This window comes from Theobroma cacao, chromosome 9, assembly GCF_000208745.1.
Source record: "Theobroma cacao cultivar B97-61/B2 chromosome 9, Criollo_cocoa_genome_V2, whole genome shotgun sequence".
In the NCBI taxonomy this organism is placed as follows: Eukaryota; Viridiplantae; Streptophyta; class Magnoliopsida; order Malvales; family Malvaceae; genus Theobroma; species Theobroma cacao.
The window spans coordinates 32,188,672-32,210,805 of record NC_030858.1 but is presented as its reverse complement, the minus strand read 5'-3'; the positions used below and the strand labels follow the sequence as shown (position 1 = coordinate 32,210,805).

At 31.4% G+C, this 22,134-nt stretch overlaps 2 protein-coding genes across 2 annotated transcripts; both read left to right on the top strand.

Annotated features, from left to right (window-relative positions):
- On the top strand, nt 1,105-4,407 carry LOC18590110 (NADH dehydrogenase [ubiquinone] 1 alpha subcomplex subunit 2). Its single transcript, XM_007015444.2, has 3 exons — nt 1,105-1,381; nt 1,471-1,577; nt 4,011-4,407. The coding sequence occupies exons 1-3, from the start codon at nt 1,296-1,298 to the stop codon at nt 4,112-4,114; spliced, it is 297 nt and encodes a 98-aa protein (XP_007015506.1). The 5' UTR covers nt 1,105-1,295; the 3' UTR covers nt 4,115-4,407.
- On the top strand, nt 4,658-7,470 carry LOC18590109 (NEDD8-specific protease 1). The gene is made up of 2 exons (XM_018127479.1): nt 4,658-4,790; nt 6,297-7,470. Exon 2 carries the CDS (start codon nt 6,320-6,322, stop codon nt 7,004-7,006), a length of 687 nt encoding a protein of 228 aa, XP_017982968.1. The 5' UTR covers nt 4,658-4,790; nt 6,297-6,319; the 3' UTR covers nt 7,007-7,470.

Below are 22,134 nucleotides of genomic sequence, written 5' to 3'. Positions count from 1 at the left end.
TTTTTCACTGCCAAACCCTCAAATTAAACTCCAATAAGTTTAATATAATCAATCTTAATCAAACGGGATTAAAAATTTCCATATTCGTCCTCATGTGGCAAATTACCATTTTACCCCTATAATACTTAAAGTCCGAATTAACTCCATATCGGATCTCAAACTCTGAATCCTCATTTTAAATCGACCCATGGGTTTTAGTTTTCTCAAATTCATCCTCGATTCTCTATTTAAACTAGTTCAATACTTATTTGACTGAACCGTACCATTAGGGGTAATACAGTCATTTAACTTGTTTTCCGGGGCAATTCAATATACAAACATGCTATCAAAAGCATGTGAATGATATATCACAGATAATTTAGAGTAAGGTGTTACAAAAGTACATAGCATTTAATATAAAAATGAGTAAGAAGTGTTATAATTAACTTAAGATAAATACTTATAATTATAAACATTAAACTATTTCAAATATTATAATAAACATGTGACAATAAAGATAAAAACATGTCACATTTACTATAACATGAGTAAATAATATCGTAATTAATTTAAAATAAATTATGCTAATTATAAACATAATGGAAGGCAAAAATAAGTACATATAAGTTGATAATAGGTTTATGTAAACAAGTAGGAAATCAATGTAAAGTTCAAATCAATTTTCATAAAATCTTAACATAAATGTTAAGAACAATGATAAAAAAAAAAAAACTTAACACATCTCTTTAATAAATAAAACTTAATGTAAAGTTTAAATTAAAAAAATTCTAATATATAAAATTATATAAATTGTAAATAAATATAATATGTGGCATAAATTAGGTAAGAAGTGCCATAATTATATACAAGTTTTAAATCCAATTCAATTGTGTCTGATGAACATAAATGAATAAACTTAATAGCATTTGAAGAAAATTTAATTTTTAAAACTCACACAAATATTAATTTGTTATATTCAAAATAGAAATAACATAAATAATAATAATAAATACTTAATTTTTTTAACTTTTAAATATGATATATTTACGTATTGATGGCTAACTTTTATAAAAAAAAAAAATGGAAGTTACTATTCTTTATTTATATTTGTTAAAATTTTACAGTACTCTCGTGTCCCTCACTTGCTTAGATTAGGTTGAAATTACATATTTATCCCCACACCCTCTCTGTCATCTTGAGCCCTTCTTCTTCTTCCCGAGTCTCCCCTATCTCTCCTCTCAAACGCTCCACCACCTTTTCAAGGTAGTTCGAACCCAAGTGTTAAGTTTGTTATCAGATAGTACAGAAAAGAAAGAATGGCGTGGAGAGGCCAATTATCTCGAAACCTCAAAGAACTACGAATTCTGTTTTGCCAAAAATCCGATTCGAGTGCCTCCGCTAGGTTTATTTTCCTATTTTCCTCAATCTAAACTGAACATTTTCTTTTTTTTTTTTAAATTTATATAATAAATTTCTTTTTATTGGTAATAGGTCATTCGTGGAGAAAAATTACAAGGATCTCAAGACGTTAAACCCCAAATTCCCAATCCTTGTCCGTGAATGCAGTGGGATTGAGCCCCAGATGTGGGCTAGATATGGTATATCTTCTGCTCTCCGTTTCTCTTGGTTTCCTTTTCAATCTTTAAAGTTTTTCTTTTCGAAGCTTGCTTTTCCAATTTTGATTTAGGAATTTAAGAGGACTGTTGGTAAATAACTAGTGTTTTTGACTTTAAGTATAGTTCAAAATAACGAGAATATCTATTATAACACTACTTAAATCATCGCCCTAACGGCATTTCCCTGCTGTCTTTTCGTGCCATCATCTGTTTGCAATGTAATGTTGGTCAAGGTATTCGAAGCATTACTAGCATAAGATGCTATTATATGCTACTTTACTTGTATCAAAGGTGGTTTCAGTTCTAATGATAATTGAAAAAATGAGCTTCAGGGAATACTGGGTATGCAGGAACTAGAAACAAGGGAAAACTTTAATTGAAATGATTACTAATGTAATGGCCCTTTGAATAGAGAAATGTTGTGCTCTTGTCAATTGTTGTAAAACCACAATAAATTGCTTGGTTGGGACTGATTTCTGTTTATAATCAATTTTGGTTTCTATCATCATTCAAAGTGATATGCTCCAAAATTTAATGTTCAATGGGTAATGTACAGCGAATTTGAGATAACCTGCCTTAGTTGGTTTAGGAAAATTAGTTACGGTCGAAAGTGGGGTTTGCGTTTAGGTTGGTAAGGATATGACCACAAAATAGTGGCTGAAAACTGTGCCTGAGGTTAAAAATTTCCTGACAGCTGCAAGATGTGAGTTTTGAATCAATTTTGGCTGAGTGATTTTAGGGGGAAATGCATTAGAAAGCATGTAGAATTAAGGTTTGTGAAAGATTTTATATAATGGCTAAGGTTTAAACATGAATAAGAGAAGGAAGGGCAATAATCTAGGGTTGTTTACATGTGCTTATTTGGTTTCTGTGCACAGTACACTGCAATCAACAAACTGCCATTACCCAGATGTAAACGCCCCATGCTGGAACCAAATCAAATATCATGAAGCTCCCCATCAACATGTGAGACTCACAATGCAGAATGGACAATGCAGATTTAACACCACAATCCAATTCCCAACCCTGCTGAGACACATCCCATTCTCTCTGCTATGTCCTATTTGTAATAAAACCCCCACACAACACCAACTACCTACCTCCTTGTTTCTCATTGTCAAACAGATCCGCCCACAAATTTCTCTTTCTTCCACGTTGCACTGCATGTAGACAATTATATACTAAATACGTCCCAATGGCCCACAATCAGGGCCCCTTTCTATCAGATGATCAGAACAGACAATTTGCTAAATTTGAACAAGTGAATGCAATTAAAAAGATGCTTTAGTGCCCAAAATTGATGGACCAAAAAGACTTCTTTTTTTTTTTTAATAACTGGGGGAAAGGGGATTCGAATCTTGCTTTTTAGACAGGGGATCATGCACCAACTAATGAGCCAAATGCTCGGGTGCAAACTTTTTTTGTTGGAAGAGCCCTCCTTATCCAAACAAGCTATTGGTAATCTATGAATGAGGGTGATCACTCATTAAAGAGAGAAAACATGCTATAAAGTACTTCAAATATGTATGGTTTGTCAAATCTAGAATTTTTACATAGTTATTGCTTTGCATGTTTGGTTAAACTGCTTGATTTAGAAGGTACTTCAAGATTTCTATGATGTGAATTTGTGGTAGACTGGTGAACTCAATTCTCTTTCTTCTCTTTTTTCTTCCCCCGTAAGATTATCCTCGAATGTTGCATGATGTTGCAAGCTTGCCTAGTAAGTTCATTTAGTCATGGACACAAGAATCAGACTCAAATTACTTACTCACTATATTTTATTATTCTCAACATTAACTTTTGTGGCGTTCTAGAATGAGGGGGTTTTGACTTCATTGTGTAGCTCAGCCACCGGCCAAGGGGAAGTGTTTGTAGAACATATTCATGTTAGGCAATGATGTTTGTTGCTTGCTTTTGTATCTATTTAGTTTATGTTGTATTTTATGATCTTCTACTTGGTACCATTATTGTCTTTGTGCAGTGAGATTATCTGAAATACTGTTCTCTGTGCCGACGATAACAAAACTAATACTAGTCGACAAATACCTTTTAGTTCATTGTTATCCATTTTCTTATAGCCTTTTCTTTACACACATACATTAAAGATTATATATTTAAGCATCTAGGCCTAAATGCGATTGGATAAATTTTTTATTTATTATTAGCATATAGTAGCAGTAATAAAGTTTAATTGTTTACTACTTTAATGATTGCAGAATCTTGGTGTGAAATCTGTCTTGCTTTGTATTTATTTATCCTAAGTGTCTGTGCAAGACCCTAGCTAGCTAAGGGAGTGTCATGGGTGCCACCCAGCTTATTTTCTTCCCCATGCTGTTGTTCTAAGCTGTCTGCATGTAGTGACGTAGATAAGTTTGTGGCATCAGATCCAGCTGATGCAATTTGGTTTCTTTGCAGATATGGGCGTGGAGAGGGGCATTCGCTTGGAAGGTTTGACCGAGCCTCAGATTTTGAAGGCACTAGAAGACCTTGTGAAAGCAGGGGCATCCCTCAAAGCCTAATAATATTGCTGCTATTGAATCGAATGGTTGTGAAATAAATTGATATCCACCAGAAATTGCTTCCTTCGTTGTTGTTCCTCTATTTTCCAGCTATCATGCTGATGTTGAAGGATGGTTGTTAAAAATTTAGTACTTTTGTGTTGTTCTCTTGCCATTTTGAGGTTCAAACACAGCAGAAACTACCCTTTGAATGCTTCTGTTATTTCCCTTTCTCCTCTCATCTTACATGTTTATTATGAAAATCATCATCAGTAGCCAATAGTATAAATGAAGGTGGCATTTGTATTTCAGAATCTATATTTATATGTGTTTTAAGTGCGAGATATACATGCTACTTCTACCAAACATAATAAAGATAATAAGTTGTGGCTGCCAACATCTTGGACCAAAAAAAAAAGGGAAACGTAAACAAATAATTGAAGCAGTTGGGCTACTCCCAAAGCCCAACCCAAACCCATTTCAAGGTTAACGAAGCCCCAATAAAACCTCAAAAGCCCATTTAGTTTGTTTATGGTCTTGGGCTTTAGATCTGCCTCTAACTCTAAGGTTTTTCTTCTTTCTTGGTCCATTTCTAGAAACAGGGAAAATCATCTGTGCTTGATGTTCATAGTTCTGTCGGCGGTGATAATCTAAGAAGGGAATAACGCGTACGCTTTATCCTCAGGCGTCGTTTTGGGTAAGTGGGTTGTGTTCATTTTTAAGTTTTCAATTTGTTTTGGCTCTTTTTTTTTTTCTTAAGATTATCTTTCCTCTTCTGCATCGAATGATACTAATAATAATGCTTTATCTACTCTTTAGACGGACCAGAAGGTTTAATCCGACGTGAATGAATTAGTGAGGGAAAATTACCTATGATTAGATATCTTTAGAGTTTAAACTGAGGATACGAGATTATTGTACAAGGGATTCTTACCCTTTAACTATCAATAAACCAGAAAACAGCGTTTGGGTGATTTTTGTTTCTGTTTCTTGGTGAGAATTAAGGATTACTTCATTTTGTCTCTTTAGTCTTCCGCAAGTGGATTGATTGGGTTTGTTGTTTGGTGGATTTCATTTGATCATTTTACATTAAGGGTTGAAGTACAGAAAGGTAGGTCTATTCCAAAGGGGTATACTGGTTAACAAGGGAAAGGCTTCTCATTCGGAGAGCTGCCTTTGGCCTGAATAAATTGTTGCAGTTCATGTAGAGCTGACCTTAATTGGGTCTGCCTTTGAATGGTAATATCTGGATTACTTTACTTGGTTGTCTAACTTGTATTACAATATGTCATCAGTAGAATGTAGCATTGGTTTAGCATAGGCCATGCTTATTTTGCTCTAGATAAAACAAGTAAAATGTAGCATTGGTTTAGCATAGGCCATGCTTATTTTGCTCTAGATAAAACAAGTAAAATGTAGCATTGGTTTAGCATAGGCCATGCTTATTTTGCTCTAGATAAAACAAGTAAAATGTAGCATTGGTTTAGCATAGGCCATGCTTATTTTGCTCTACATAAAACAAGTAAAATGTAGCATTGGTTTAGCATAGGCCATGCTTATTTTGCTCTAGATAAAACAAGTAAAATGTAGCATTGGTTTAGCATAGGCCATGCTTATTTTGCTCTAGATAAAACAAGTAATGTGGAACTGAACTACAGTTTTTACTAGGGTTGGTTTTGTTCATCATATATCCTTGTGTGTGCACGTTCAGTTAGAAAATCTTGCTTCAGTCCTATTCTATTTTAGTAACTCTATTGCAAAGCCTCTGAGGAAGAAGGTGCTTTCTGCTGAAAATATAATTTAGAGACAAATTGATGAACTTAAGGGATGGAGGGTCTTGTCTTTTCCTATTTCCCCCCTATTTTGTGCTTGGACAACTCTAAAGCTACTATAATGCAAGAAAAGTATAAGGAAAAAGTTAAGATTTATTACGAGTTGCTGGATGTTTAGGGTTGATGTGTCTTTTTGAAGATTACTGGGTTACATATTACTGATCAGGACTTAGAGTTGAACCAATTTTGGCTCTTGAATAGCTAATAAATCTCTTCGTTGTATTCATTGCTGCTGATGTTCCCTACTTTCTAGATAAAAAATTTAAGATATAATTTTTGGTTTCTTATTATGTTTGTAGAATCTTCTTCTTCTTCTTCTTCCTTCTTTTCTTTTTAAGTAAATTAAATCATCATGTTTGTTTATTTTTCAGGAATGCAGATTGATATCTAGAGTATGGGAAAATCTGCTGCAGATGAAAAGATTCTCAGTTACAATGATGTTGTGCTCAGGCAATCAGACTTGGAAATCCTCAGTGGTCCATATTATTTGAATGATAGAATCATTGAGTTTTATTTCAGTCTCCTATCTTCAAGTCATCCTTCACAGGACATCCTATTGCTTTCACCATCAATTGCTTTCTGGATAGCTAACTGTCCTGATGTTGGTGGTCTCAAAGATTTTTTGGAACCCCTTAAACTGCCAGATAAGAAATTGGTGATATTTCCTGTCAATAATAATGATGATGTGAGCGTAGCTGAAGGTGGAAGTCACTGGAGCTTACTTGCATACTGCAGAAGTGCTAATGTCTTTGTTCATCATGATAGCAATGGGCAGATGAATAAGAGGCATGCCATGAGGCTGTTTAAATCTGTTGTTGGTTTTGTCGGGGACTCCAGTTCAGCATGTAATGCCAAGTATCTGGAATGCATTGGCACGCCACAGCAAGTTAATGGTTATGATTGTGGCTTATACGTTACAGTGACTGCAAGAACAATACACTGCTGGCATGAAAGCAGTGAAAACAAAGATGCTACTGATTTGTGGTTGTCTGCTGTAAAGGAGCAGGTAACTCCATCAGTGGTCAGTGAGATGAGAAAGGAGATACTGGGGCTGATTAAGGATCTAATGGCGAAGAAATAAGATATCTAATTCATAAGTTAAAACCAAAAAATGGGATCACCATGCAAGAAGATGAAGTTCATTCCAGAGATCTTATTTGAATTTCAGGTTCCCTTTCAATATCGGAGACCTGGTGTGTTTTCTGGACAGCGGATTAAGCAGTGACTGACTGCAAATTAAGCAGTAAATGATGGCAGCCATATGCATAGCCTATTTGATCTGCTAATTAAGCAGCAACTGATGGCAGTCATATGCGTGGCCTATTTGATTCATTTGTTCTCGATTGTTGAATTCTTGAAGATGACATTCATGTAGCAGTGCACCCTTAAGAGGAATGTAAGAAGGTAAGGGATGAACCATTTGTCCAAGATAACCATGCAAAACACAACTTTGGAGTAATATTTTTAAAAAAATTATTAAATATTTAAAAAAATTTCAAGTATTTATTATTTTATTATTTCAATCAAGTTTTTATATTTTTATAATTAATAGTTGACTAATACTTTTTCATTGAAATGTTATTTATCATTTTATATTTTGTAATGTTGATATGATATGTTGGCATGTTATAATCTATTACTTTTGATGTTAATGTCACGTGAGCATAAAATGATGAGTAATATTTTGATTAATAGATTAATTAAAGGTGTATTTTATTCAAAATAAAGGTACAAAAATTTAATATAATGTAATAAAAAAGGAATTTATTTGAATTTTTTTAATGATTTTTTTAAACATTATGTTTATGATTTTCTAAATATAATTTTGGAAGTTTCTACTTCCAAAATCCAATCTAATAGGCTAAACAAGGTAATTATGCCTTATTATTATCTACTAAAACAAGAAAGATAATAACGAATTATATTTTTTGATCAAGTGACTCATTTATTATACAGTTTAGCATTGACTCATTTATTATGCAGTTTAGCATAGGTAATTATTATCGTATCACCACAATTCACGATTAGTAGTTAGAATTTGAGATTTTAATTTAAAATTATTAATTTTAATTAAATTTTATATATCTTAAGATGAGAAAGTGAATAAGTCAATAAAACTCAAAAAAGAGTTTTTATTGAATAGAAATGGCAATAGGATGAATAAGATCAAGTTATTTTCAAATTTGAATTATTATGAATTTGAATCATTTAGGTTTGGACTATTCAAGCTATGTCATTTTTTTAACTGATGATTATGTATAATCCAACACTTTTAAAAAGTTATTATCTTTATCTTTCATGATATATAAAAAATAAGAGTAAAATATACTAATTCTTAACTTTTAACTATAATTACACGCAAGTTCATTAGTATTTAAAATAGATAATCTATCTCAAAAAAAATCTTTCGTTGAATACATAAATCTTACTGTTTATTTACTGTCAATATTTCTATTAGTTTTAAGACATGGTAATATTTTTAGGATAATTTTGTCATTTATTAATTTTAAAAATTATCACTATATAAATTACAAGTTTTTATTTTTAAAATTTTATCTCTCTTATTAAAAAAAAATCTCTCTCGATTGCCGCCCTGAGGTCGGATTCAGCTAAAAAGCGCCAAATCTAGCCAAATCGAAGGGAGCACCAGACCAACGCTCCTTAAGGGAGCATGAAATCTGGGTTGCACTGTCAGATCTCACTTTCCCTTTAGGAGATCCAGCTGAATTTGACATTCTATAACCAAATCCAACTACAGGGTGGCCCGTTGGTATAAGGGAGTGCCTCTAGCCAACTTGAGAGAAAGGAAAAGAGTGGAGAAAAAAGAAGAGTATTTTAAACATTTTACATTTAGACATTAATGTTGTTTATATGTTTAGGGTAGATGTCCATTTTGAATACTAATTGACCTATATGTAATTACAATCAAAAGTTAGAGGGTCAATATATTTTACCTAAAAAAATAAAGATTACTACATTGTACACTCATAAGTAAAATTTTTAAAGTTGTAATGCTCGAAAAAACTTCTAACTATTCAAGAAAATTTAAATAAATTTTTATTTTTTATTGTGTTCAATTAAGCTCTTATATTTTATTTTGGATCAAATAAACTCTTATAACTAATGGTTGATTAATTGTTATTAATCAAAACGTATCGTATTATTTTATACTCACAAGGCACTGATGTAGAAGATGAGAAATGCAATATGATCATGTCACTATGTCACACCAACATGCATTATAACATACTAATATGTCATGTCCATATGATATAGAATGACAAATAGTATTTTGACTAAGTTAATAATTAATTATAGGAGTTTATTTGACTCAAATAAAAATATAAGGGTTTGTTTGGCTTAAAATAAAAGTATAAATATTTAATTGAATGCAATAAAAAGATAAGGGATTATTTGAATTTTTCTAAATAGTTAGGGACTTTTTAAGATATTATACAATTTTTAAATTTAAGAATGAATTTCTATAATAAAAGATATTCACTTAAGTGTGGTTTAATTAGAATCTCAATAGAGGTTTGTGGTGTATTTTCAAAATGAAAAGTTGTAATTGAAAAGTTATGTTTTTTTTCATATGAAAAGTTGTGATTATTGGAAAGAGATATCAATTGAAAGATTATATCACATAGTGTGAATGTTGAATTGTTAGTAGTTTTTTATATAAAAAGTTATGTCTTCTGTAAAGTGATATATTGAAAAAACACCTTTAAATCTAAAGGTTATGAGACAGTTGAAAAACACCACAATTAATAGGTTATGATATGAAAAATTACCTTTTCATATTGTTGCTTAAAGGTTATGTATTATTGTACGAATAGTTGTCATTTCTTAAAGTAATTATTGGAATAATATTTTTATCCAAAGGTTATGTCTTGTAATATACAAATGTGCGTTTAAGGCAAAAAGACATTTGCAAGTTTATATAAAGAACTTGTTGCTAATCATTTCAACACATCAAACAAACAAGATAAGAGCAGAAAAATAAGAGTAAAAGAAGTGCTATGTTTTGAATAAAAAATTTAGAAAAAAACATAAACATTTTGAGTTCCCTTCGTTTATCAAAAGTGTTCAAATTCCTTATAACTACTTGCTATAGAAAGTAAACTCTAAGGTTAAATAACTTTACAACCTTTAGGTGTATCTAGTGATCTATTCTCATAAGTGCAAGACGAAGTTATAAGTTGGTTCCATTGTATCCCTAAGACTATTAGCATAATTGCCTTTTTGCATATCAAGTGATGGAGGTGAAATAAGTTTTAAAAATAATATCTATGAAGGCATGCCTTGTAATTAATTTTGTCGGTTTCTTTGAATTCCAACTAAACTCTATTTATACTAATAAGATTTTCTCGTCATGCAAAACCCACTGAGTGTGCTGTTTGGTATTGTTGTGTGGTTTTCTTAGAAGTGGAGGAATGAAATGATATTTAACCACCACAACATAGTTACTTCCGAAAAAATCATCTTAATTAAAAAGTATCTTGAAGATACTATTCATTCTTGGTCATGCTTTTCCCACAAATGTTGGTCTTAATAAATCCAGTGTAAAGTTGATGATCTGATGGTCTCCATTGCCTTAAGATTGGTTGCTATTCAACATTAATGGAGCTCATTAAACCTAATGCCATCAATCTCCTGTGGGAAGTGTCTTTCGTGACCCTTTTGAGAATTGGAAACACTGTTTCTTGGTCAAACTTGGAAACTTTTTTGCATATCAAGCAAAATTTTGGGGTGTTTATTGAGGATTGCCGATGGCATGAAATGAGAGATGTTGTAAGGTTATCTTTGCCATAGACAGAAAAATCGTTGTACAGGTGAATCAAATGGAAACATATAAATCAAATGCTAATTCCAATTTGACTTTGGTTATTAAAAATCTCTTAAAGAAAAAATGACAAGTTCGTATCAATAATGTGTATCACGAATCCAATCAATTTTAAATTATTTTTTCAACTATTATATTTTACAAAAATTTGTTTAACTAATATCAATTTTTTAACACACCATTATGTACCTAAAATTATTTTATACACCTTTAAAACCTTATACTTTTCTTTTTGTATGAAAAAATAGACTTTAAAACCAAATATCAATTTTACTTGACATGATATTTGTTTATAGGAGACATGATCATTTATTTTTAATTAAAATTTCATAAAAAATTAATAAAATTATCAAACTATCTATAATCTAAAATTTATTATCTATAACATACGCAAAGCATGAGTGTTGATAAACTTTTTGATCAATGAAAAAGATAAATATTTATTATATTTCTAAATTTTCATTTTAAATATTTTTAAATAAATATTAATAAGATTTATCATATTTGTAAATAAAAATGGTAATTGCATTAAATGATGTTTATTAAAGAATATTTTTCTTAATTTTGATGGCATTGAATTATTTATAGATTAATATTACAAAATTTTAATTATCTATACTTCAACTTTTATATTTTAAAAATATTTATTTTTATTCATTATTAGTGTTATTATTAAAAAATAAATAAATAAACAATATTCATGTGCACACATAAAAAAATTATGTAATGTAATTAAACTATTTGATTAAGATTAAGATGTGTTGCATTTTATTCTATTTCATGAAAAACTTTTGAACACTACTATTTTCTTAAAAGAATTATTTGAACTGTACTTGATTACTAATTTTTATGAGTATATCCTTTTCTCTTAGAAATAGAAAAATATGAGTGGGGGTGAGCAAGACCCACAAATTCAATTCGAGTCAAATGAGTCAAGCTAATAAGGTATTTGAGTATTCGGGTATCCTATTTAGGGACCTTGGTTTCTTTAGTTTATTCAGTTGATTGTCGATGGGAAAATTTTTTAACCAACTAGACTAAATATCTGATTATATATATTATAGTTATTTTTTATTGTTCTAATTTTAAGAGTTTTAGTGTTTTACCTTAAGCTACCCGACATTTCCTCATTCTTTCTTCAAGATGCTTTTTTTCTCACTTTCAACCTAAGCTCCTAACCAATTAAGCACTAACTCCTAGTAACCCATAACCCCTAAGCCCCTATTAGCATCACTATCTTGCCACCGATCGATCTCTCCAACTTCATTGCCTTTTACTTCTTCTTTTTCTTAATTTATCTTATTCACTCTTCAGCGCTAAGCCCCTTTTTCTTCCCATTGCCTTGCGCACTTGCTACCTTCAATTTTGTTGCCAATCAATCGACGACTATTGTTGCCAACTAACTTGCCTTTTTTTTTCTTGCACCTGTTTTGGCATTCCCTTCCCCTTGTTGGCTGAAACCTAACTTCCCCATAAATTTCCCATTTGGTAATTTCTTCATTTATTGCACTATAATGACTCTAATTTAAATTATTTTATGCTTTTTCCTTTGCATTAATTTCATGATTTTGACTTTTGATTGTATAATTTGTGGAATTAATATTAATGTTGGTAAATGGTAATTTCATGCATGTTATCACGGGAATTAATTAATACATTAATTATTGTTGCATTAATCATGTTCAAGTATATTGACTTTTCAAAAACATTCATGTATATTGGAATTAATGATCAATACATTAATGATTAATATATTTAGGCAAAATATCTGAAAAAATATGTACACTATTTAGAAAAATTCAAATAAGGTTTTTTTTTATTACGTTCAATCAAGCTTTTGTACTTTTATTTGGAGTTAAATAAATCCTTATGTTTTATTTCAAATCAAATAAGCCTATATAACTAATGGTTAACTTAGTCAAAATGTCACTTGTTATTTTATGCCATGTGACATTGCCGTGACATTGCTAACATGTCATAATGGATGATGACATGTCATGCTGATGTGGCATGATGTCATGGTCATGAGACATTTCACCTACCATGTGAGTATAAAATGATAAGTGACATTTTTACTAATGACAATTAGTTAATTGTTAGTTATAAAGGCTTATTTGTGTTGATACAAATGGGGTTTAGTTGGAATTCAAAGAAACCAGCAAAATTGATTTCAAGATGTGTCTTTCAATAGACGCTATCTTTAAGACTTATTTTGTTCCTACCACTCAGTATGCAAAGGAAAATTATGCGAATAGTCTTAAATGAAGCTAACGTCTAACTTCATTTAAGACTTTTACGAGAGTAGACCGCTAGACACATATCGAAGGTTTGCAAAGTTGTTTGGCCTTAAAACCTATTCTCTGCAAGTAGATTAGAAAGAATTTAGACTCTTTTGGTAAATGATAGGAACTCAAGTGCTAATATTTATTTTTAGAATATAACATTTCTCTTAATTTTTTTGATCTCGTCTTATTTGTTTTTGATGTGTAAAAATGGTTGGCAACAAGTTCTTTATATAAACTTGTAAGTGTCTCTTCTTTAAGGATACAACCTTTTCATCAAGACACCTCAATGTCTTAAAGACTCCTCTATATATTGTAAGACAATCTTTTGATAAAGGTATTATTTCAATAATTACCATATGAAAAGACAACTATTCATTCTAGAAGACATAACTTTTAAGCTACAATATAAAAACATCACTTTTCATATCTAAACTTTTAAGTTATGGTGTTTTTAATTGTCTCATAACTTTTGAAGTTAGATATGTTTTCCTAAAATATTATTTTATCAAGAGACATAACTATTCATATTAAAAACCATATACAATCCAATAGTTAAACTATGTCATACTATGTAACATAACCTTTTCATTGATGTGACTTTTGAATGGCCATAACTTTTCATATTAAAAAATATATGGTAAAATACCCTAACCTTGTAAGTTTTGTTCATAATTCCACGCGGGTCCATCAGTATTCAAAATTGATATTTTACCCCAAATGTGTAAATGACGTTAACGGCAAATGTGAAATTTCTAAATTACCCATGCATAAATAAAGCTTAATCACGTGGTAGTGTACCCTAATCACTATTAGAGCTGCTCTCTTTATCTCTTCTCGTTCTCTTCTCTTCAATCACTTCTTCTTATTGATCGATTATGGTTTTTTTTAACCTTTTGCTCTTATGAAAAGCATCATCCTACAACGAAATAACCCTAAACCAAATCCTTGTTTCAAACTCTTTAAACCACGATCGAAACCAAGAGAGTGAAGGATTAAGGTTCATCGATCATCAACCAGTGGTAAGTATTGTGGTGTTTTGCTATTGTATCCAAAGTTAGGTTAAGGTTTTGTGGTTTAGGGTTGCTATCTTTTGCTGATGTGGTGAAAGTTCAATAATGGGTTTGGATTAAGGTTTGGGTTGAAAGCTAGGTTGTAACCCAAACCTAGAACTTTAAATCCCTTTGCTGTTGTGTCCAAGGTTAGGGTTTGGGTTTTGTGGTTTAGGGTTGTTGTCTTTTGTTGATGTGGTAGGGAAAAGGGTTTGGATTAAGGTTCGAGTTGAAGGTTGGGTTGTAACCTAGGCCCATAACCTTAAATCCTTAAATTGGAGAATCAAGGTTTGGTTTTGGGAAATGGGGATTTAGGGATAGTGTTTGGGTTCAGGCCTTCACCACATCAACAAAAGACAACAACCATTCCTTAAATTCCCAATTCTCGAACCAAATCCTAATTCCCCAATTTTGAAGATTTTAAATATTCAAAGTTTGGTTTTCTTTCATTCTGAAATTCATAAGGTGTAATGTTATTACTCTTGAAAAGAACTCTATTAATTATATGACATGCTATTAATAAAGTGTTTGTTGGAATGGTATGAAACTCATAGATAACAATTATCATACGCAGTAGAAAATAAAAATTTTAAACATATCATACCATGCCGCCACTTATGGATTACCTTGGTGATTTTAATACAAACAAAATAAAGAGTAATAAAAATTATTACCTAGCCAAGTGATGTCGTAATCACGATGGCAAATCCTCTTGATTGAGAGAAAATACAACACTATTGTTATTTCTACTCAAGCTTGTGTACACCACACAGAGAGAAAAAACCCAAGCCACCTAAACGTTTGACCTCCAATGATTGCACACACAGTTGTACTTGAACCTTCACAATAAGGGAGCTTTCTCAATTATGCCTTGGTGCTAGCAAGGTGGACAACAACTTGTCCTCTCCACACAATGACACTCCTTTTAGCCTAATCACAAAGTTGGAAAATTATTTTTCAAGTTACTCAAAAAAGTGTGCAGCTAGGCTTTCTTGTTAGTTTTCTAACGACTCAAAAAACTAACTTTTGTGTTTCACTCGTATTATGATAAGTGTCGTAACATGCGGGTCCGGGAACCCGATCACTAGACGCTGGCAAAAATAAAATATTTGAGAGTCGCCACCAATCTTTTTTTATTTAGGTGTGATTGGCCACCTATTAATCCGATACTAATCAACAAAGTCCTAAATTAATTTTAAATCTGTCGAAAAAACAAGAACTGATCTACATTTTTTAGAGATGGGTTCGGGAGTGCAGTTACGCACGGAGAAGGGTTAGCACCTCCGTGGTGCCCGTTCCACCAACGGTACCATTTAATCTTAAGTTATCCTATTGCAGCCTACCATTGATTTTATTCTTATGTTTCCTCAATCCTTACTTATTAATTAATTCTTTATTATGTCGGTTGATTGAGTCTTTTATTTGGTTTCACGGATGCACGTGATGCAATCGTAAAAATGACGTCATGATTTATTCAATTTTAAATAATGAGAGTGACAATCTTTTATTGGAAAATCATCCGTAAACCATCCCAACTCTTTGGTGAAGTCTCGAAGTTTTCCTCACCTAAGGATATCCTCGAAAGAACTCGTCTCTACGAGCTCTTCGAAAGAATCCCATCATCGAAATTCTCACCCTAACAACAAAATAAATGTGGTATGCTATGACGGGATAAAGAGATAATATCTATATGAACGCGTTTATTAATTTAGTTGGTTCATTACTCACACAATAATATGTTTAATAATTTAAGGTGATTTATTACTTTATTTATATAGTTATTATTATTTATGATTTTTTTAATGTATATTATTTTTTACAATGATTATTTGAGTTAATGGGTATTAGAGTATAGAATTCGAATTCATCTTGACGCTTCAGTGAGAATTCATATAGAACTTCATGTAAATTTATTTTTAAAATATATATTATTTTTTAACAACGATTATTTGAGTTAATGAATATTGGAGTATGGAGTTTGAACTTATCCCGATACTTTGGTAAAAATTCGTCTTGAACTTCGCACTTAAGAAATTCACTCAAAAGAGGTAATTCTTTACCCTTTTTAGGTGAAATTCTATCATCGGATCACTCAAAATAATTATTTCATTTTTATAATAATTGTATTTACATCATGTATTTTTTATTTATTATATAATTAATTTATTCTTATTAGATATATTTTCTCTTCTATTTATTTAATTCCTTTCTATGTGGTTATATGTTTTATTATTGTTATCTTACTTGGTCTATTTTTTATGACTCATACTATTTCAAAGTTCTATCTTGTGCTTATAACACATATGTGTAAATATATTAATAAAATGGAAACTATTGCATAATTTCTAAACAAAGGGAAAAATCATAAACATGCAAATCAAAAAATGCCAAGGCCAAGAATAAGTCCAATCAACATTTAAAGAAAAGGTCAATTACCTAACGGGCCAAAACAAGCCCAAAGACCTTTGGTTTGATGGGCTCCAACCAAATGCCCAAAAGCTGATTTTTCCAAGTAAGCTACAAACTTACTATAGCTCCAAGGGGGTAGCACCAGTCTGCTCCACTTTCAGGTGCTTAAGCCTCGTGAAACACACTGTATGGTGTAATAAAGGTAAGTCTGCTCTTGTTGCACCACTTGGGAGAAAAGAAAAAGCCCTCTCCAGCTAATGTGACGCCGTTTGGAAGCTCTCCTTCTAATTATATAAACTGATTTTTTTAACTTTTCTTCTTCCTCTTTCCCTTCTAAAACCAACCCCCCTTTCTCTAAAAAGCGTCCACTTTTCTGCTTCTTCTCCGGCTCTCTCTCACCATAGTTTTAGGTTCCAAACTCTACTCATTCTCCCACTTTCCCTTTTTACCGATCTCTCTCTCTCTTTTGCACCGGTAGCAAACACCTATCCTTTCTCTCCTTTCAGCTACCCAAAAAGCCTCCCCATTTTTGCCTACTGTTGACCCTCTTTTAAGAGCTGGATTGTCCAAAAATTTTGACAATCCAGCGATGAAATCATGTCAGAAGAGCATGATTTCACAAGGCTCGGGCATAAATGGGGGCTAATTGTGGAGGTAAATATTCCTCAAAATTCGGCTACTTTCTAGGGGACTTAAGTGCCCCGTAATGACGTATCGGAGAGGGGGGCTGAGTACACGCTCAGTCTTCTCCCTATTTTCTTCTATTTCCTTTTATTATGATTTATGATTTATTATTGTTTTATTTTTATTTTTGACTGATTTTGAATGGGTGTCTACAAGAAGTAGCTGAAAAGTGATATTTATATCTAGGTTAATTAACTTCTTAAATTGTAAATAAGGCCTCAATATTATAACCCCTTATAATATTAGCCCAACATTTAATTAAACCTTTTTAATTAAGTCATTGTAAATTAAAATTTAATTTAATTTACTTTATTTGTTTGCAATTAAGGCTTTAATATTATAACTAATTATAATTTTAACCTTATACTAAATTAAACTATTTTAATTAAGTTCTTAAAAGTTAAAAACCTAGTGTATGATTTAAGTCCAACTTAAATCATCATACTCCCAATTTAATTCATAATACAACTTATTGTGTGCAACCTATTAGGTTCTTAATATGTTGGTAATATAATTGAATTATATTTTTCAGTAAATTAATTTATGTAATTCCATGGATGAAGATTGGCATCTAGCAACGCATCATGGCTACCCAATTGTTAGGAGAGTCAAATGGTTCTTTGACAACCTTTTAATGTATAATCTATCAGTGTAATTCATTCCTTCATCATCTATTTCGAAAATGATAAAAGCATGGTGCAATGTCTACTCTTGTTTATCTCCATAGTCGTTCTTAAAGTTATATCATTAATTTTATAGAGACTTATGAAACTCTTTTTCATAATCTCTAAGTTGCATTGGCCAAGGACTTCAACAAGCTAATATCAACCAAGAACTGTTAGGATATGTCTCATAAATCACTTGGGGTGATGACTCTTTTTTTGACCATTTATTTGCCTTCACATGCTTTATGTTATATTTAAAAGCATATTGTTTTGGCATCCTTGGTTAGGCACCCTAAGGATGAAATCAAAATATAGTACTCCACACATAAGATAACCTAGTGTCTCAAGTCTAGAAAGTATTTACACAACTAACACATGAGAAGTATTATATAAACACTTGAGTGAAATACCAAATGTACTTCTCATGGCAGGTCATAGTCAGTGAACTTGCTCTTCTAGGCAAGCACCTACATTCTAGTTCCAAGTATCTCTACACTTTAACCTATGAAATCGGTTGTTTACTTCTCAAGTAAAGAACATATAATGTACTAGTCTTTAGGTATCATTGATGTCCAATTTCAATGATACATCGACCAGGAATATTTAAAGATTATGCTTTGATGCATAAGGATCTCATAACTGCAACCTATTACAGTTCCCTTGCAAGTCATATTAATCTCATGAACTTCATCTAATTAGACATATAACCTATTATTACTAACGTCTTATTGACGAAGGAAAACGTCTAACCATTCAACATGAATGATATTGTTGCATGATTAGAATCAAGTCTTAACCAATCTCAATTTGTTGCAAGGCTCATACCAATAGTGTCACCCCATAAATCATGAGATAGATGTGCAAACCATTTTGTTGTGTGAATAAAAAGCACTTTTTTAATGTATTAAACCATGTTCTTCACAGAAATGATCAAATTCTGTAGGAAAATATTCTCTTATTCTATCACTTCTTATAAATTTTTGATTTTCTGCAACAAATTTGTATTCTTTAAATATATGAAAAGCTTAATCTTTTGTTTTAATTAAATAGACATAAGAAAACCTAAAATAATCATTTATGAAAGTTATAAAATATCTTTTTCCTCTTCTAGTTAATTTTTCATTTAATTCACATATATCAGAATACACAAGATCTAATAATTGTGAGTTTCTTTCTATACTATGAAAAGATTTCTTTGTCATTTTTGCATATATGCATATTTCACATTTTTCTAAGTACTCATATTTGCATGCAATATAACCATTTTTAAACATAAATCTAATGGAACCAAAATTTAAATGTCCTAGTCTAGCATTCCATAATAAAGAATTAAACTCAACAATACAACTAGAAATCAAATTTATTTCATTAATGCTAACCTTGTACATGGCAACACAAAAGTATCATTTTCCTACAAATAGATCACTTTTGAATACTATTGCATTGTCAAATTCTATTTCAATTTTAAATTATTTCTCTCTAAGCAAATTAGTAGAAACTAAATGCTTTCAAATTTCAAGAACATGGAATACATTTAGTAATGTTAGCTTCTGTCCAAAAGTGAAATTCAACTCAACAGTTCCTTTTCCTTCAACTTTGGCTGTAACATGATCTCCCATTAAAATATCTTCTACTTCATTAACTTCCATATAAGCCTTGAACAATTTTCAATCATTGCATACATGAGTTATAGGACCAGAATCCAACCACCAATATTTACTTTTATTGGAACTATCAATCATATTCAATTCTATTATCATTCTAATATTCATTGCAAAAACCATGCAACCAATTTCTTGATAACCTCTTCTACTAAGTTTATTTTTTTAGGATTTTTAGAACCATAATTCTTTCCTACCTTCCTTGATTTGCATTCACTAATCATATGGCCTTTTTTTTCATAGCGGAAACAATTTATATTTTTTTTATCTTTTTTCTTAAAGGCCTTTCTTAAAACTTTTAGTGCAAATGACTTACATTTCATAGAATTGTTAGAGTTTTGATTCTTTCCAAATTATTGAAATTTTGACTCACAAGATGCACATTAGAATTAGATGGCTAAAATAGTGCATCACGTGTGTGTGCTTCACATTCTACTGCATCTGAGTCATGAATTGTTCTATTAATATAGAAGTAACAGAATGCAGAACCGTTTTTTGGTAATTATTCCAAGATTGAAGCAGTTTAGAAATAATTGTACCTATTTGTAATGTATCAAGAACCTTAACCTCAAGGTCTTTTAGTTTTGAAATCAAAACTTATAATTCATGTACTTGATCCATTATAAGGAGATTGTCACTTATCTTAAACTCAAAATATTTGAAGGACCAAAATTTGTCAGTACCTTATTTTTTGTTCTTATAGGTAGTCTTCGAGGCTCTAAAAGGAACTTAAGATTAAAGTAAAAGTCATATAGACGATTTGTCAAAATGTTTAGGATATGTACACAACATATCAATTCTTCTTCTTCATGTTTTTTCCTTTCTATCTTTTGTGCATCAGTATCCTCATCAGTTGGTTTTGGAAGTGTAGTAAGATTTAGATCTAGAACATAATAAATCTTCAAGGCTATGAGCAAAAACAACATTTTATCCCTTTAGTGGGTGAAATTGATCCTATCAAATTAGTCAAGTTTGATGAATTCTTGATTCATGGATTGAAATCTCAAATTTGGATTAGACTCCATTGACAACAATTCTTTAAAATTGTTAGAAAAATAGTGTAAAAGAAAAAGAGAAAAGCTTGAGGCGTGCTATAATACACCACTTTTAAAGAGTTGTTGCCTATTATGGGGATTTACAAATAAAGACTCTTTAGGATACAACAAAACTATTGTGGTATGTTTTTGAAAAATGAAGTCTATCTTGAAAGTATGTTTTTTTTATAGACACTGAAAAGTTATGTCTGTGTTTTTTCAATAGATGTGTTTATTGATGTGTCTGTTGTGTTTCAACAAATGTGTCTACTAAACAATTTTCAATATTTGTGTTTGTTGAAACACTTCTCTTATTTTAAAAGTTATATTTAATTTTGAATAGTCACATCTGAATAAGATTTCTAATATTACAAACTATCTAATAGTAATCAACCTAGCTAGCACTTTGTAGTGGCCAGAGTAATCCCAATCCTTGTGAAGGATTTTCAAAAATCATTGGTGTGGACTTTCATTAGAGGTTGCACAAGAACCTATTGAACAGTTTTGGTTTGCTACAGCCGAGCTTAGTGTGAGGTCAATCAAAAGGTTGTTTGGGTGTTTAGATAAAAAATCTATCTTCCTTTATCTTTATGGTAATGAATTATAATTATATGCTTGTTGCAAAATTACTTAATGACGTTCAAAAGGCCATTGAAAGTGACCTTGGGTGGGTGAGGCTGGTTTTTTAAGTTTTATTTTGTTTTCGCTGCATTGTTTTATTTTTGTTTCATTGAGATGCATGGCTGGCCTTCTCCCTTCACAAGGCATACCTTTGTCCTAACTATGAAGAGTGACCATGTGACCAACAACATGGCCAAGAGCTTTAACCATTGGATTAGGCTTGTGAGGACTAAACTTATTCTATCTTTATTTGAAGAAATTAGAGTCAAGATAATAATAGGCTTTATGATTGGTCAAAGAAAGCCAGCACATGGGAAAGGTATGTGACACTTAAAATTAAGAAGAAGTTGGTTTTTGCCAAGTATAGTGGCAGGTTTTGTAAGGTTGTGCCTGCCTCAAATTCTGAGTTTAGTATGTTTTAAGGTGGTAGGATATATACTGTCAACTTGAGGGTGAGTCAGGTAACTTGTCCATTTGGTGTTTGGAATATTTCATGTAAAGGTGTCTCAACATATTTCATGTATACAATGATTGATTGCATATTTTAGGGTTTACTAATCTTATGTTTGGTTGCATTTAGGTATTCTTTGTAAACATGCAATTTAATACATCTAATACATTCTTTGCGTTTTAAATTGAAGCAAAATACCTTGCTTGGGTCTTTATTAAGAGCTATTGGGTCTTCACCAAAAGATGTTGTATCAAGAACTTCAAGAGGACCTGCTGAAGTGCAAGGAAGACTTACTGCTACTGTTGCTTCAGGACTTGGTGGCGATGTTGGTGCTGGTGCTAGATGTGTCCCTACTTATGGTGGTGCAAAGGGAGCTTCACTTGCAAGGAGGCCTCTATTTGTTGGACCTACTGCATGTTGGAATGAGCCTAAAAGCCAATCACATAGATTGTAAAGGGTATTCCTTGTTAATTAATATATTATGATATTTTATTAATATAATAAAAG